Source organism: Bufo bufo, chromosome 3 (genome assembly GCF_905171765.1).
Source record: "Bufo bufo chromosome 3, aBufBuf1.1, whole genome shotgun sequence".
Taxonomy (NCBI): domain Eukaryota; kingdom Metazoa; phylum Chordata; class Amphibia; order Anura; family Bufonidae; genus Bufo; species Bufo bufo.
Window position 1 is genome coordinate 661,512,021 of NC_053391.1, and position 16,063 is coordinate 661,528,083.

The 16,063-nt window shown below is 44.9% G+C and overlaps 1 protein-coding gene across 1 annotated transcript in view; it reads left to right on the forward strand.

Moving 5' to 3' along the window:
- Window positions 1-16,063, forward strand: part of CCDC82 (coiled-coil domain containing 82) — a 63,214-nt gene that overhangs the window by 17,338 nt on the left and 29,813 nt on the right. Inside the window, exons 2-5 of the mRNA XM_040426305.1 lie at window positions 1,178-1,700; window positions 6,968-7,118; window positions 12,822-12,914; window positions 14,624-14,748. Coding sequence (XP_040282239.1) covers window positions 1,200-1,700; window positions 6,968-7,118; window positions 12,822-12,914; window positions 14,624-14,748 — 870 coding nt within the window. The 5' untranslated portion in view covers window positions 1,178-1,199. The remainder of the gene's footprint in view (window positions 1-1,177; window positions 1,701-6,967; window positions 7,119-12,821; window positions 12,915-14,623; window positions 14,749-16,063) is intronic.

A 16,063-nucleotide genomic window follows, 5' to 3' on the forward strand; every position in this document is an offset into this window, starting at 1 on the left:
TTGGTCTATAGTCCACAATCGGCTTTATATGGTGGTATTATTTATGCAGAGTAGTCAAGTCCGGTAATGTTCCTTATAGGTACAATCGGTAATATTCGAATACAGTCCGGAGGTTCTTATCAGGATATGAATAATGTTCAATCGGAAAATGACTAACAGTACTCTCGGCTGTTCAGTTGCTTACCTCCTCCTTCCAGGGATAGTCCACGTGTGTCCGCTAATGTTCGTCGGGGGGCGAGTGGTGCGGGAAACTCCGGCGTCTTGCGTCGCACTCCTCGATAGCCGCACTTGCAAGCTCTCGCGGGATCACACTCACGTGACTTCCTTTTTCGTCCGGTGATGACGTCTCTACTGTGTCGATTCAAAGATTCAATCTTCCAGATATTATATTAATGTCTGCATGGCCATGCGACTAGAAGTATTCCGACAGGTGTATGGCGTTTACCAGACGCGTTTCGGGAAATATAACTATCTCTTCCTTTAATCATGATGCATTGATATGTGGCATATTATTTAGATTCCCTACTATTAATACATATTATTAGTGTATTTTAATCATGTTCAATAAAATTTGATTTATTATTAAAGGAACCTAGTTTACTCATATTTTTGGGATGTGTAATGGATATATTGAGTGTTCCAGTAAGGTGCATATATTGAATATTTGGATCTATTTGGTGATAACTCCTGGGTTCATTGAAGTCTAATGGGGAAAATGTCGTACTGGAGTAGGAGGGAATGGCAGGTCCCTCTTCCAACCTACCCACCGTTCCATAACAATACAGGCGGTTGAAATACTTTAAACCAAAAATGCCTCAGCAAACTCCACTTTGCTGAAACCACCAAGCTTTCCTGGATTCTTTTACCTCACCCCCTCCAGTACTTTACCTGCCACCATGTTACACTACTGATATGTGTTCTAAATTGTCCTTGTTTTTTTTTATGTTCTTCACCTTATTTATGTGACAGATTTTCTCTCTGGTAGGTATTTTTATGCTGCAGATATTTCTTTTCATCTCATTTGTTTGCTTTCTTGATCATGGAGTAACACATTATGTACTAATTGTACTTTAGGTGGCTTTTTAATTATCCATTTGTATTTCGTGAGGCATTATACTGTGAGATATGCAAAATAAGTATTTTTGTTTTATTCATTTCTCTTTTTTTTTTATTGCAGTTTTTGAACCTCCTCAGGTGACATGGAGACTGTCTGTAAGACCTACAATACAAGGCGGAAAAGAAAATCGCTTGAACCAGACCCGAAATCCCGAGTGGACTGGAAACGTACTAAGAAAGACAGCATCTCCAATATCTTGGATTCTAATGAGTCCTTGACTTCAGAGGAGGAAGAACCGGAGGAAACGGGCGAGGAAAGTGACGACAGCTGCCCCACCGATGAGTCAGAAGACCAGCCGGATGAAGAAGACTGTGAAGAAGGCCGAATCAGAAAACCCAGACTGAAGAGCAGATCTGCCATGATAGCCAGTGAGAGCAGCTCCGACAGTGATGGACCCGGCGAAAAAGGAAATGTCAAACGGACCTGTGTTATTAATGAGGATGACAGCGATGAAGCTGCGGAGGCATCAGGAGATGAGGAGACCAAGGCTCACGTCAAGAAACAAAAGAGATTGGAGGCACTTGAACAGCTTGCTAAGAGACGAAGGTCCCGAAACCGGACCACCAGCCGTGAGGCCCCTGAGGTAACATAATGTCTTCAGTTTTTATAGATTCTTCCATAATCGTTCCTCTCTTGTCTGCAGGGGCTTAGCTATATAGGGGATGCAGAGGTAGCAGCCCAAGGGCCTGAGGGGGCCCAAAGAACCTTGTGACGCGTAAAACACTGGTATTATAGGAGGTGCATGCTGGTCAAATTACACCTTTGGCTGGAGAGAAGGGGTAAGGTCAAGAATTTGGCATGGGGGGTGGGGGGGAGGTGTCATTTCAATTTTTGTCTTATGCAGCATTAAGGCTATGTCCCCCCCTGCCCCTGACCACAAAGCAATGAGGGAAGGGGGGCCCAAGCTGAACTCTTGCACCAGGGCCCATGAGCCTTTAGCTACGCGCCTGCTTGTCCATATTGCTTTACACCAAGCTCCAGATTTCCTCCAGTGTTTTGACAAAACTTCTCATTTACTTCTTCTCGCTTTGCTTGGTGGACACAACCTAAATGAGTTTCCCCATCAAAACCCAGTAAATACAAGTACTTGAGTTTTCTATCTGTCAGTTCTATTATGCCATTGATTACTTAGTTCTTAACCACCTCCGGACCGCCTAACGCAGGATCGCGTTCCGGAGGTGGCAGCGCTGCGCACAGTCACGCATATATGCGTCATCTCGCGAGACGCGAGACTTCCTGTGAACGCGCGCACACAGGCGCGCGCGCTCACAGGAACGGAAGGTAAGAGAGTTGATCTCCAGCCTGCCAGCGGCGATCGTTCGCTGGCAGGCTGGAGATGTGTTTTTTTTAACCCCTAACAGGTATATTAGACGCTGTTTTGATAACAGCGTCTAATATACCTGCTACCTGGTCCTCTGGTGGTCCCCTTTGTTTGGATCGACCACCAGAGGACACAGGTAGCTCAGTAAAGTAGCACCAAGCACCACTACACTACACTACACCCCCCCCCCCCCCGTCACTTATTAACCCCTTATTAGCCCCTGATCACCCCTGATCACCCCATATAGACTTCCTGATCACCCCCCTGTCATTGATTACCCCCTGTCATTGATCAACCCCCTGTAAAGCTCCATTCAGACGTCCGCATGATTTTTACGGATCCACTGATAGATGGATCGGATCCGCAAAACGCATCCGGACGTCTGAATGAAGCCTTACAGGGGCGTGATCAATGACTGTGGTGATCACCCCATATAGACTCCCTGATCACCCCCCTGTCATTGATTACCCCCCTTGTCATTGATTACCCCCCTGTAAAGCTCCATTCAGACGTCCGCATGATTTTTACGGATCCACTGATAGATGGATCGGATCCGCAAAACGCATCCGGACGTCTGAATGAAGCCTTACAGGGGCGTGATCAATGACTGTGGTGATCACCCCATATAGACTCCCTGATTACCCCCCTGTCATTGATTACCCCCCTGTAAAGCTCCATTCAGACGTCCGCATGATTTTTACGGATGCACTGATAGATGGATCGGATCCGCAAAACGCATCCGGACGTCTGAATGAAGCCTTACAGGGGCATGATCAATGACTGTGGTTATCACCCCATATAGACTCCCTGATCACCCCCCTGTCATTGATCACCCCCCTGTCATTGATCACCCCCCCTGTCATTGATCACCCCCCTGTCATTGATCACCCCTCTGTAAGGCTCCATTCAGACATTTTTTTGGCCCAAGTTAGCGGAATTATTTTTTTTTTTTCTTACAAAGTCTCATATTCCACTAACTTGTGTCAAAAAATAAAATCTCACATGAACTCACCATACCCCTCACGGAATCCAAATGCGTAAAAATTTTTTGACATTTATATTCCAGACTTCTTCTCACGCTTTAGGGCCCCTAGAATGCCAGGGCAGTATAAATACCCCACATGTGACCCCATTTCGGAAAGAAGACACCCCCAGGTCTTCCGTGAGGGGCATATTGAGTCCATGAAAGATTGAAATTTTTGTCCCAAGTTAGCGGAAAGGGAGACTTTGTGAGAAAAAAATTAAAAATATCAATTTCCGCTAACTTGTGCCAAAAAAATTTTTTTCTATGAACTCGCCATTCCCCTCATTGAATACCTTGGGGTGTCTTCTTTCCAAAATGGGGTCACATGTGGGGTATTTATACTGCCCTGGCATTCTAGGGGCCCCAAAGCGTGAGAAGAAGTCTGGTATCCAAATGTCTAAAAATGCCCTCCTAAAAGGAATTTGGGCACCTTTGCGCATCTAGGCTGCAAAAAAGTGTCACACATGTGGTATCGCCGTACTCAGGAGAAGTTGGGGAATGTGTTTTGGGGTGTCATTTTACATATACCCATGCTGGGTGAGAGAAATATCTTGGTCAAATGCCAACTTTGTATAAAAAAATGGGAAAAGTTGTCTTTTGCCAAGATATTTCTCTCACCCAGCAAGGGTATATGTAAAATGACACCCCAAAACACATTCCCCACCTTCTCCTGAATACGGAGATACCAGATGTGTGACATTTTTTTGCAGCCTAGGTGGGCAAAGGGGCCCATATTCCAAAGAGCACCTTTAGGATTTCAGAGGTCATTTACCTACTTACCACACATTAGGGCCCCTGGAAAATGCCAGGGCAGTATAACTACCCCACAAGTGACCCCATTTTGGAAAGAAGACACCCCAAGGTATTCCGTGAGGGGCATGGCAAGTTCCTAGAATTTTTTATTTTTTGTCACAAGTTAGTGGAAAATGCTGATTTTTTTTTTTTTTTTTTTTTTTTTTTCATACAAAGTCTCATATTCCACTAACTTGTGACAAAAAATAAAAAGTTCTATGAACTCACTATGCCCATCAGCGAATACCTTGGGGTCTCTTCTTTCCAAAATGGGGTCACTTGTGGGGTAGTTATACTGCCCTGGCATTCTAGGGGCCCAAATGTGTGGTAAGGAGTTTGAAATCAAATTCTGTAAAAAATGACGAGTGAAATCCGAAAGGTGCTCTTTGGAATATGGGCCCCTTTGCCCACCTAGGCTGCAAAAAAGTGTCACACATCTGGTATCTCCGTACTCAGGAGAAGGTGGGGAATGTGTTTTGGGGTGTCATTTTACATATACCCATGCTGGGTGAGAGAAATATCTTGGCAAAAGACAACTTTTCCCATTTTTTTATACAAAGTTGGCATTTGACCAAGATATTTATCTCACCCAGCATGGGTATATATAAAATGACACCCCAAAACACATTCCTCAACTTCTCCTGAATACAGAGATACCAGATGTGTGACACTGTTTTGCAGCCTAGGTGGGCAAAGGGGCCCACATTCCAAAGAGCACCTTTCGGATTTCACAGGTCATTTTTTACAGAATTTGATTTCAAACTCCTTACCACACATTTGGGCCCCTAGAATGCCAGGGCAGTATAACTACCCCACAAGTGACCCCATTTTGGAAAGAAGAGACCCCAAGGTATTTCGTGATGGGCATAGTGAGTTCATAGAAGTTTTTATTTTTTTGTCACAAGTTAGTGGAATATGAGACTTTGTAAGAAAAGAAAAAAAAAAAGAAAAAATCATCATTTTCCGCTAACTTGTGACAAAAAATAAAAAGTTCTATGAACTCACTATGCCCATCAGCGAATACCTTAGGGTGTGTACTTTCCGAAATGGGGTCATTTGTGGGGTGTTTGTACTGTCTGGCCATTGTAGAACCTCAGGAAACATGACAGGTGCTCAGAAAGTCAGAGCTGCTTCAAAAAGCGGAAATTCACATTTTTGTACCATAGTTTGTAAACGCTATAACTTTTACCCAAACCATTTTTTTTTTTTACCCAAACATTTTTTTTTTATCAAAGACATGTAGAACAATAAATTTAGAGCAAAATTTCTATATGGATCTCGTTTTTTTTGCAACATTTTACAACTGAAAGTTTTTTTTGCAAAAAAATCGTTAAATTTCGATTAATAACAAAAAAAGTAAAAATGTCAGCAGCAATGAAATACCACCAAATGAAAGCTCTATTAGTGAGAAGAAAAGGAGGTAAAATTCATTTGGGTGGAAAGTTGCATGACCGAGCAATAAACGGTGAAAGTAGTGTAGGTCAGAAGTGTAAAAAGTGGCCTGGTCTTTCAGGGTGTTTAAGCACTGGGGGCTGAGGTGGTTAAAGGGAACCTGTCACCATGAAAATGCAAATTTTTTGTGCAGGCAGCGTGTTATAGAGCAGGAGGAGCTGAGCAGACTGATATAGAATTTTCTGGTAAAAGATTCAGCTCCTCCAGCTCTGGAATATGCTGGCCTCAGCTCAGACATCATGTTGAGTGTGACAGGTTCCCTTTAAGCTGGGTGACCACTAGTATGGCCTCCATTCTAGTTATTACACGAGTTTGTCAGGTAACCCAGGATATTGGTTTATTGTCCAGGAGGACTCATCTGGTCACTCCTTATGACCTTGTAAGTATACCAGCCAAAAGTCCATCTATCAGCAGTTTTGTACCTATGACACTGGCTGACCTGTTACATGTGCACTTGGCAGCTGAAGACATCTGTGTTGGTCCCATGTTCTCATATGTGTCCGCATTGCTGAGAAATATAATGTTTTACTATATGCAAATGAGCCTGTAGGAGCAACGGGGGCGTTGTCGTTACACCTAGAGGCTCTGCTCTCTCTGCAACTGCTGCGCCTTTACACTTTGATCGACAGGGCCAGGCAGTGAAAACGTCATCATACCTGGTCCTGTCAATCAAAGTGCAGTGGGCGGGGCCCTTTTATTGTCCACATAGCTAAGGATAGGTCGTCAGTACCTGATTAGTGGGGGTACGACTCCACCCAGAATCCATGCCAATCAGCTGTTTGAAAAGGTGGAGTGCTGCATTCTCATGGCCGTATTTTTGGTCCACGTCTGATCCACAGATTACACGAGATCCGATTCTTGTCTGTATTTTGCAGATCCATGATTTGGCGACCACAAAATGGATACGGTCGTGTGAATTCACCCTTATGTGCACCTCATGTGAACGGGGCTGAGCTGTGATACCAAGCACAGTCACTATGCAGTGTATGGCGCTATGCTTGGTATGTTGCGAGGAGGATGCAACCTCCTCAAATAGCTGATTGGCAGGAGTGCCAAGAGTCGGACCCCCACCAATCAAATATTGTACTCCCGAAAAACCCCTTTAAGCCTTGGGGTGGAAATACAGTGGACGGTGCTGCTCTTTTCTCGCCTCTCTACTTATCCTAATTCAGTCCTGTCAGTGCCCCCCGTCACTGGTTGAATATACCTGTGTAGGTGATCGCCCCCTATAGATGAACTCGTGTCATTTACTCTGTTGCAGGAAAGTCCAGATGATACATACACACCCCTGACCCCAGAGACACTGGACGAGAGCGAGGACAGTGACGACATGTCGGCCTTCATCGTAGAGGATGAAGGCTATAAGGAACCAGGCTATAAGGAACTCTTCAGGAAACATCACCTTTCTCTGTGTAAGCTCCATGTCTGATAGCAGTGAAGGCTAGATCTGCCTGTGCGCTGTGTGTATAGGTGCGATATCCGTCATCCATGTGCTTTCAGTAAGTATCTGGTCACACATGCACTTTTAGGGCTCATGCACACGACCGTATAGCTTTTTCAGTGTTTTGCGGCCCGTTTTTTACAGATCCGTTGTTCAGTTTTTTGTTTCCGTTTCCTTTCCGTTTTTCCGTATGCCATATACAGTATACAGTAATTACATAGAAAAAATTGGGCTGGGCATAACATTTTCAATAGATGGTTCAGCAAAAACGGAACAAATACGGAAGACATATGGATGCATTTCCGCATGTGTTCCGTTTTTTTTGCGGACCCATTGACTTGAATAGAGCCAAGCACCGTGATTTGCGGACAAGAATAGAACATGTTCTATCTTTTCACGGCACGGAAATACTGAAACGGAATGCACACGGAGACACTTCTTTTTTTTTTTGCTAAACTCAAAAAACGGACAGTATACTGAACGCAAAATACTGTCGTGTGCATGAGCCCTTATTGTGTTTGTTTGGTGACAAAAAAGCGATAAAACCGGCGTGTGTGAATACAACCTATGGGTCTCCATCATCATTTGCAGAACCAGGTCTAAGATTTAACCCCTTCCCGCTCTGCAGCATAATAGTTAGACGCGGGAAGTACATACTTCCCACAAGCCAACGTACTATTGCAGCGCTGTGATGGCCTCTATCCTACAGCAAGAACCCCACTCTTACTGCCAGGATCGGAGATAACTCCAATCCTGGCAGTTTAACTCCTTAGATGCCAGGGTCATTGCTGACCGCGGCATCTAGGTAGTTAGAGGGACGGATGGGTCAACGTTCCTCCTCGATGCCAAGGGGATGCTTCTTTATCACAGTGTATTAAATGAGCAATCAGAGGATTGCATGTTCAGCTCCCCTGGTGGGATCCAAAAAATAAATAAAAGAAAATGTATTTTAGAAAAAAAAAATCGAGTAAAAAAAGAATTTTTTTTTGCTTACAAATGCCTTTATATGCATAAGCAAAATAAAAATAAGCGACACAATTGGTATCGCTGCGTCCATGATTAACCTATACAATAAAATGATCACATATTATGAACTTTTTTTTTTTTCCATGCACTAAAAATGTCATTTTTCTTCAGTGCTGTTTGGGCGTACCTATACATTACTGTGCAATTTATGTCTTTTTTTTTTTTTTTTTATGGTGCAAATGTAGAAACAGATGTGATTTTCGGTGCTGTATTTTTCTTAGTAAATTTTTATAGTGTTCTTGTTTCATCCTAAATGATTTTTTACATTTCAAGTGATGTTTTATCCTCAAGATAGGCTAGCTGACCGCCGGGGGTTCGGGGTAGCTCTGGCGCTGGAAGTCTTCACAGCACCAGGAACATTGTAGTGGACAGTAGTCATTACTGCAGTGGGAGCGCTGTAGTTTCTCGCTCCTTCCACTACAATGTTGACGGCGCTGTGGAGCTCCAGCGATGGCTTCCAGTGACAGAACTACACTGAACCCCACCGGTCAGCTAGTGATTGCCTGTCCTGAAGAAAGGCCATCACTTAAAAAAGGCTACACAACCCCTTTCATTCTTTGGGTCATTACGGTCTTGAAATTAACCAATAATTTGTAGAAAATGCCCAAGAAAGTGTATTTTATACTAAATAATCCTAATAATCTTTACAAAAATACATTTGTTTCATTTTTTTTGTTAATCCTTTAAGGGACGACTATTTTACATGTTTATTTTCGGCTGTACATGAATACGTTATTCTCCGGTCGCAATGACACAGGCTGTTGGTGGGTCAGTACTTGGTATACCCTAACAGCAGGCTTAGTGTACAGACAGCCCTCCGCTCCGCCATCTTGCCAATGGAAAGGGAATATCCTTTCATCATGTCACAGTTACTCTAGACCAGGGATCAGCGACCTTCGGCACTCCAGCTGCTGTAAAACTACAACTCCCATCATAAAAACATGTTTGGCTGTTCTTTTAACTCCTATAGAAGGGAATAAGGCATGCTGGGAGTTGTAGTTTATGAATAGCTGGAGTGCCGGAGGTTGCTGATCCCTGCTCTAGACTGTGTTGATCAAAGGGTTAAACGGTGCCTTCAGTCCCGTTAGGGTCCATTCACACGTCCGTGGTGCATTGCGGATTCGCAATACACCCGGCCGGCACCCCCCATAGAACTGCCTATTATTGTCCGCAATTGCAGACAAGAATAGGACATGTTCTATTTTTTGGTGGAGCCGAGTCCCGGAAGTTCGGGGCCGCGCTGCGGAAATGCAAATGCGGAGAGCACATAGTGTGCTCGCCGCATCTCTTCCGGCCCCATAGAGAATGAATGGGTCCGCACCCGTTCCCGATATTGCGGAACGGATGCGGACCCATTTGCGGACGTGTGAATGGACCCTTATGCCTCATTCACACGTCAGTGTTCGGTCAGTGATTTCTATCAGTGATTTTGAACCAAAACCAGGTGCGGCTCTAAACACAGAACAGGTGCAGATCTTTCCCTTATACCTTATCTCTGTGGAGGCTCCAATCCTGGTTTTGGCTCACAATCACTGATGGAAACCACGGACCAAAACACTGATGTGTGAATGAGGCTTTAGAGCGAGAATTCCTGCTGCGGAGCGGCCCGGGACGCACTGGTGCAGGGATTATAGTGCGGTGCTGTAAAAACTTGGCACTGTAGCATAAGATTCCTCGAAGGCCACGGTACAAAAGGCGTATTAGTGGCCGTTAAGGTGGACACAGTGGGGGGTCTTTTACCAACAGTCCTCTGCCTCTCACACTCGAGGAACTGACATGGGACGCGCTGCTGTCAGCGTGTGCCATGTTCTCCTCAACAGCACAGGGGAGAAGGAGGAAGCCCCTCCCCCTGTGCCGCTGCCACCAATGGGCTGATAGCAGGGAGGAGGAGGGGAGGGGCTATGGCCACTGCACCGCTGCGGGTGCCGGCCATATCCCATACCCGGCACCCAGCCTCTATGACTGCGCGCTGCGATCCGCCGCTATTAACCCCTCAGGTGCCCTATCAGGGTGAATAGGACAAGGGATGAAAGATCCCAGGTTCTGGCCCCTAAGGGGGGGAAATAGTTATTAAATAAAAATAAAAAAAAGTTTAAATCACTCCCTTGCCCAATTTTACATATAAAATATATTACCAATAAAAAAAAAATGAAATATATCGCCACGCCCCGAAAAAGTGTGAACTATTAAAATATTTAAAAATATCTCCTATGCGGTGAACGCCGTAACAGAAAAAAAAAAGCGTGCAATTTGCCATTTTTTTTGTCACCTTGTCCCGACAAAAATTAGGATCGGACTGTTCTATTATGGTCCAGACGTTCCATAAAATCTGGAATCCACGCAGATTTTTTGGTGTTTTATTTTTTTCACGTGGTATTGAGTATCACAATACTTTTTTATGGTATCGAAATCGAGTCAAAATTTTGGTATCGTGACAACCCTAGGTAAGACGTGTGTTGTGTTTTTTTTTTTTTTTTTTTTTAATTATACCGTAATTATATGTATTTTACATTTGGCGACTAAAAATTTTAATTTGGCTCCTTAAATTTTGGCCAATGGCTCCTTGATATTTTTCTTAGTCTGGAGCCCTGCTGCAGCATTTTCATGCCTCCCTCAACACTGGGGAATATGGTGTGGTGGTGTGGCAGGGGTTGGGGCATAAATGACGCCTGAAATCTACTCCCGTAGACTTCACTCCAGGCACACAGATTGGCGGAAGATGCGTCAAGCCCCCTCATAAACTCGGCGCATCCGCCAGCAGCACAGGGGGTATTGTCGTCGCAATTCATGCGACTCTCCTTCTTCTTTGTGTGGTGCCAAATCAATTAGAAGAATAAGTATGTGTACAGCATACTGCTTTATAATGAGACCAGACACTAGGTGGTTTCATGAAAGCATCTTCTCATCCTCTTTGAGCCCTGGTCGAAGAGAGCAGGCGAGAGAGCCTTTTATTCACAGTACATTCACTTAAATAGCAGACATGACATCACAAAAGGGGTGTTCCTTAAGAAGAGGCTATTGGCTCCTTAACCTGATAGGAGTGGTTTCAGAATCCCCTCTTCCCCCTCCCTCATTGACCTTCTCATACATATGGTTTGCAGCCATCTAGTGGACAGAAATGTGTACTACAGAATATTCTCATTATGTATTCATAAAATCATAAATCCTTCTCTCACAGTATCAGCCTTTGATAAATGACCCTCATTAAGTTAATGACCAGACTTACCACCAGGTCTGAACTTCTGGTTAAGTAGCTCCTGTCGTGCCCCTGGCAGCGTACAGTGTCAGAACGTGAGATCTCGCTAGTTACTGTATCGTTGGTCTTCATATTTATTGGTATGGAGATTCATGATTCTTCTAGTAGACACATAACCTGGTGATAGGTCCTCTGTAAGCATACATGTGAGAGAACCCATGATGCCGACCCCTCATAATCATGTACACATGGCATGACTGAGGGCACATGCTTATTTCAAAGGGGAGATCAGAATAAGTCTCCAGCAGGAGTAGGTGATGCACATGTTTGTTACTTGCTTCACCTGTACTTACCGAGATACCGCAGCAAAACATTGTGGTTTTGCCACCCAGTTCTTGGCTGCATAGTACAGGCTTCCAGCAGTCGCTATGGGGAAACCCAACCAAATATCATTGGCCTATCCAGCCAATGGACATCTTTTATCATAAAGCCTTATCTTGTTACCACAAGTTTACAGATGTAGCAGTCTTTCACTTGACACTTAAAGGGAGTCCGTCAGCAGGCTGGACCATGGTAAATGTCTGACAGCCCTAGGCAGGGGCTGGGGAGAACAGAATAAACATACATTTTGTGAAGGTGTAGTGTGAATATGAAGTTCTATTCAGCCAGATTCTGCTCCTGTGAGTGTCCAGTAGGCGGAGCTTCACTGCTCTCTGCCTGCAGCCACTTCACAGCCCCTCCCCTCTGCTCTATGTGGCAGCTATAGTGGTCTCCTGGTTGGATGCCATAGCTGTCATGCCTAGGGGGGGGATGGGAAGTAACTCAATGGGGAGAGCATTTCACAGTGAAGCTTTGCCTCTTGGAATCTGGCAGAATAAAACTTCATATTCTCACTTCTCCCGATGAGAAAAGCTCTACAAAAGTCATTTTTGTACTGCTTTCTCCAGCCCCTACCTAGTGCTGTTAGCAGTTTAGCATGGTCAAAACTGCTGACAGATTCCCTTTAAATACACAGTTCTAGCAAACTTTAAGGTTGTCACCACACGGTCAGGTTTTCGACATTTGGAAGCCAAAACCAGGAGTGAATTCAGAAATGAGGAGAAGTCGTATCTGTCCTTCATACTTTCTCTCCTCCTATGATCTTCTGATTTTGGCTTCCAAAACTGCGTGCAGAACCCTGATGGTGTGGCCGTACCCTAAGGGTGCTATTACACATGCGGCTTGTGCTGCTAACTGCCGAGGGTGCACCTGGACTTTGCCTACGTTTCTGGTAGAAGACCAGCAATTAGTGGTACCTGCAGGTCAAGCTGCTCGTATATTATCATCTTAACATGACCCTTATTGGCTTACGTTCTGTTAAACCTGAAGTTAAAGAGTGCTACATCTGTACGTAGAGGTCATAATGAGACCCGGATGCATTTTAGTAACATGTGTCTGCGTCTTTCCTTATAGCCACCCCCCAGGACTTGTCCTCCCATCTTCAGAAAGTGATTAAGGCTTTCCTCATTAACATCATCGATAAGAAGTTTCTGACAACACTATACCGTGAGTATAAGTCATCCACCATGACGCTGTGTTTGTGGTGTGTCTTTACCACATGTGTCGGGAAAGCTCCCAGCGTGTTCATCCAGTCTACCCATAGGCTCCCATTCACCCGGTGGAGGGCAAAAGAGTGAGCTTTGGCTTCTGTTGGGTTAGTATACGTCTCTCTACCTTCTTTTTGCTGTGTGAAACGCATCTAGTAAAAAGAAAGTTGGAGCCTATCAGCGACAGATGTCCCTGTACCTCTGGTGGACCCTAATGGAGGCCCCCGGCTGCTTCGGTATCAGCGTAATAAACCTAGTGATCTTTCTTCCGCCACGTCCATGACATGCAAAAATGGAGATGGCCACTTCTTCTGGCTCTTCCTGGGTACCTTCTGTTCTGGCAGGCAGTCCATTTCCGATGCATGGGGCTCTGCCGCTTGAATATGTGCATGCACCAGATGAGTCCATTTGCCGGTCACCACCTGCGCAGAATATAAGGTATCCAGAAAGACCCAGAGGAAGCGGCCACCGCCATCTTGTAGGCCATGGACACAGCGGATGACAGGTGAGTATGTTTACTGAAACCGGAGCAGCCGGCGGCCTTCGGTCGGTCAACTGGGGGAACAGTACAAATTCGGAATAAATAAATTTATGTATAACTGCACCAAAACTGCTGTGCGTACTCTCCATTCACTTCTATGGGAGTTCCAGAAATAGCTGAGCGAGCGTGCTCAAGTACTTTCAGAAGTCCCATAGACATGGAGAGCGCACTGTGCAAGCGCGACCACTGCTCCATTCACTTCTATGGGACTTCCGGAAATAACCGAGCCAGTTGGGCTATTTTCAGAACTCCCATATAAATGAATGTGGTGCAGACACGAATGCACATAGGTGGCACCCACACCTATCTGACATTGGTGGCTTACCTGAAAATATTCCACCAATGTCAAAGTTCAAACAACCCCTTTAAAGTATCACCTGTATAGAGACAGTGTTAAAGGGAGTCTGTCACCCCCAAAATCCCTTTTTAAAGTAAGCATACCACATAGAAACATAGAATGTGCCGGCAGATAAGAACCATTTGGCCCATCTAGTCTGCCCAATATACTGAGTACTATGGATAGCCCCCGGCCCTATCTTATATGAAGGATGGCCTTATGCCTATCCCATGCATGCTTAAACTCCTTCACTGTATTGCAGCTACCACTTCTGCAGGAAGGCTATTCCATGCATCCACTACCACCATGTACTTCTAGTTCTGGTCCTCTAATCTTGAGAAAAGCTTCCATTGTGTCATCACTACAAACTCTGAAATCTCAGGGACTGTCAATCAAACAAAAAGCTGAGACGCTCGCTGGGTTGCATTGCTGGCAGAGTGCACTAAACAGAGTGGCCTCGCCCAGGGTGCACTGTAAACTTTATTCACATAAAAAGAAGCATTTCTGTGGATTAGAGGACTGGATTTTTACCAGAAGGGCATGGGTTATGTTTCGGGACACCTACCCTACATGGTGGTATGCCTACTTTAAAACTGACTTTGGAGGAGACAGACTCGCTTGAAATTATATGATTGTGGCTACCAGCAGTCACCACTAGGGGGAGTTCAGGAGCTTTTATACGTTGAACTCTTAACACAGTACTATACCGTAATATCCCTCTTTTGTAACCATTTTACCCTGTAGTGTTTTCAGCATTTTAGTAGTTTTCACCACTGTGTTTACTTTGTAGAAGGTGAAAGAAAAAAGAGATACGCTAAAGATATGCTGAGATCACTGAATTATTTGGACGAACGTATCGTAGTCCCACGTCTGGAGAAACTCACCACAAGCTGTCGATGGAGTAAAAGATACAAGGTAATCTACAACTGACGACTTCTAAATGACCCCAAGTCACTGCCTCATAGGGAGCTATGATATTGTGAGTAAAAGTCACAGTCAGACCGTGACATATATGTAAATACGGACGGATAACACGGCCGGAACGCGGTCATGAGAATCCAGTCTATTAGGGAATATGCAGAGGGGTTCTTATAATGGGTGAAGCCACCTCATAGACTGAGTATGGGCCCCGTACGTGGGCAGAATTGCTGGACTAGAACTCTGCTGTCTGAATATACAATTGGATATTGGATACACATACTCCCTTCCTTGTTTGCATACAGAGTGTAGCAGGATGTATGCGCTTTATGGCAGCTGCAATGAATGGGCGCTGTTGGTGAGATTAATGTCAGTAGTAGGGATGAGCGAACCTGAACTTTACAGGTTCGGTGTTTGGGTTTTGGGTGGTGTAGAAATTCCGTTATAACGGAATTCGTAGACGGAATGCAAAACGGAAGCCTTAGAAGTCTAACGTCGTAATAGAAGTCTAAGGCCAAGCATAACGGATCCGTCTCGTTTGCGTTATGCAGGACGAAAAACAAAATGCTTGGCTTGGCTCCAGAGACTTCTATTATGATGGACCAAAACGGAATGTCTCTCAAAGGCTATAGCGGAATCCATAAAGGAATTTCTGCACCACCTGAACCCAAACCTGTAAAGTTCGGGTTCGCTCATCCTTAGTCAGTAGATATTCTCCAGGACGTAATAGATCATACCCCCCACAGACTGACAGGGGAACTGCATATGAAGCCTGAGTATGGCGCTACTATCTTGCCTTATCTAGGTGTCCAGTAGTAGAACAAAATTGTCATCTGTCATTATATCCCCACCCTCTAGTGATAAGGAGATGACTCTGCTGACTCTCTCCTAGTCTACACAGAAATGTAAGAACTAGAACATTTCCATTTTTTTATATGACCATAAAACAACAAAGCACCTCTACAATGTATATAAGTGAAACCTGATGTCCTTTTGTGATGATACAAGACTAAGGCTACTTTAACACTAGCGGCGCGGAGCTCCGGCAGGTGAACATCCTGCCAGATCCGTCCTGCCGCTAGTGACCGTGTGCCTCCGGACTGCCGCTCCATCCCCATTGACTATATTGGGGGCGGAGGGACGGCGAGAGGCTGCTGGAATAAATGTCGGACATGTCGTAGTTTTATTCCGGCAGTCTCTCGCCTGAACTCCGTCCCCGCCCCCATTATAGTCAATGGGGACGGAGCGGCAGTCCGGAGGCACACAGTCACAAGCGGCAGGACGGATCCGGCAGGCTGTTCACTCGACGGAA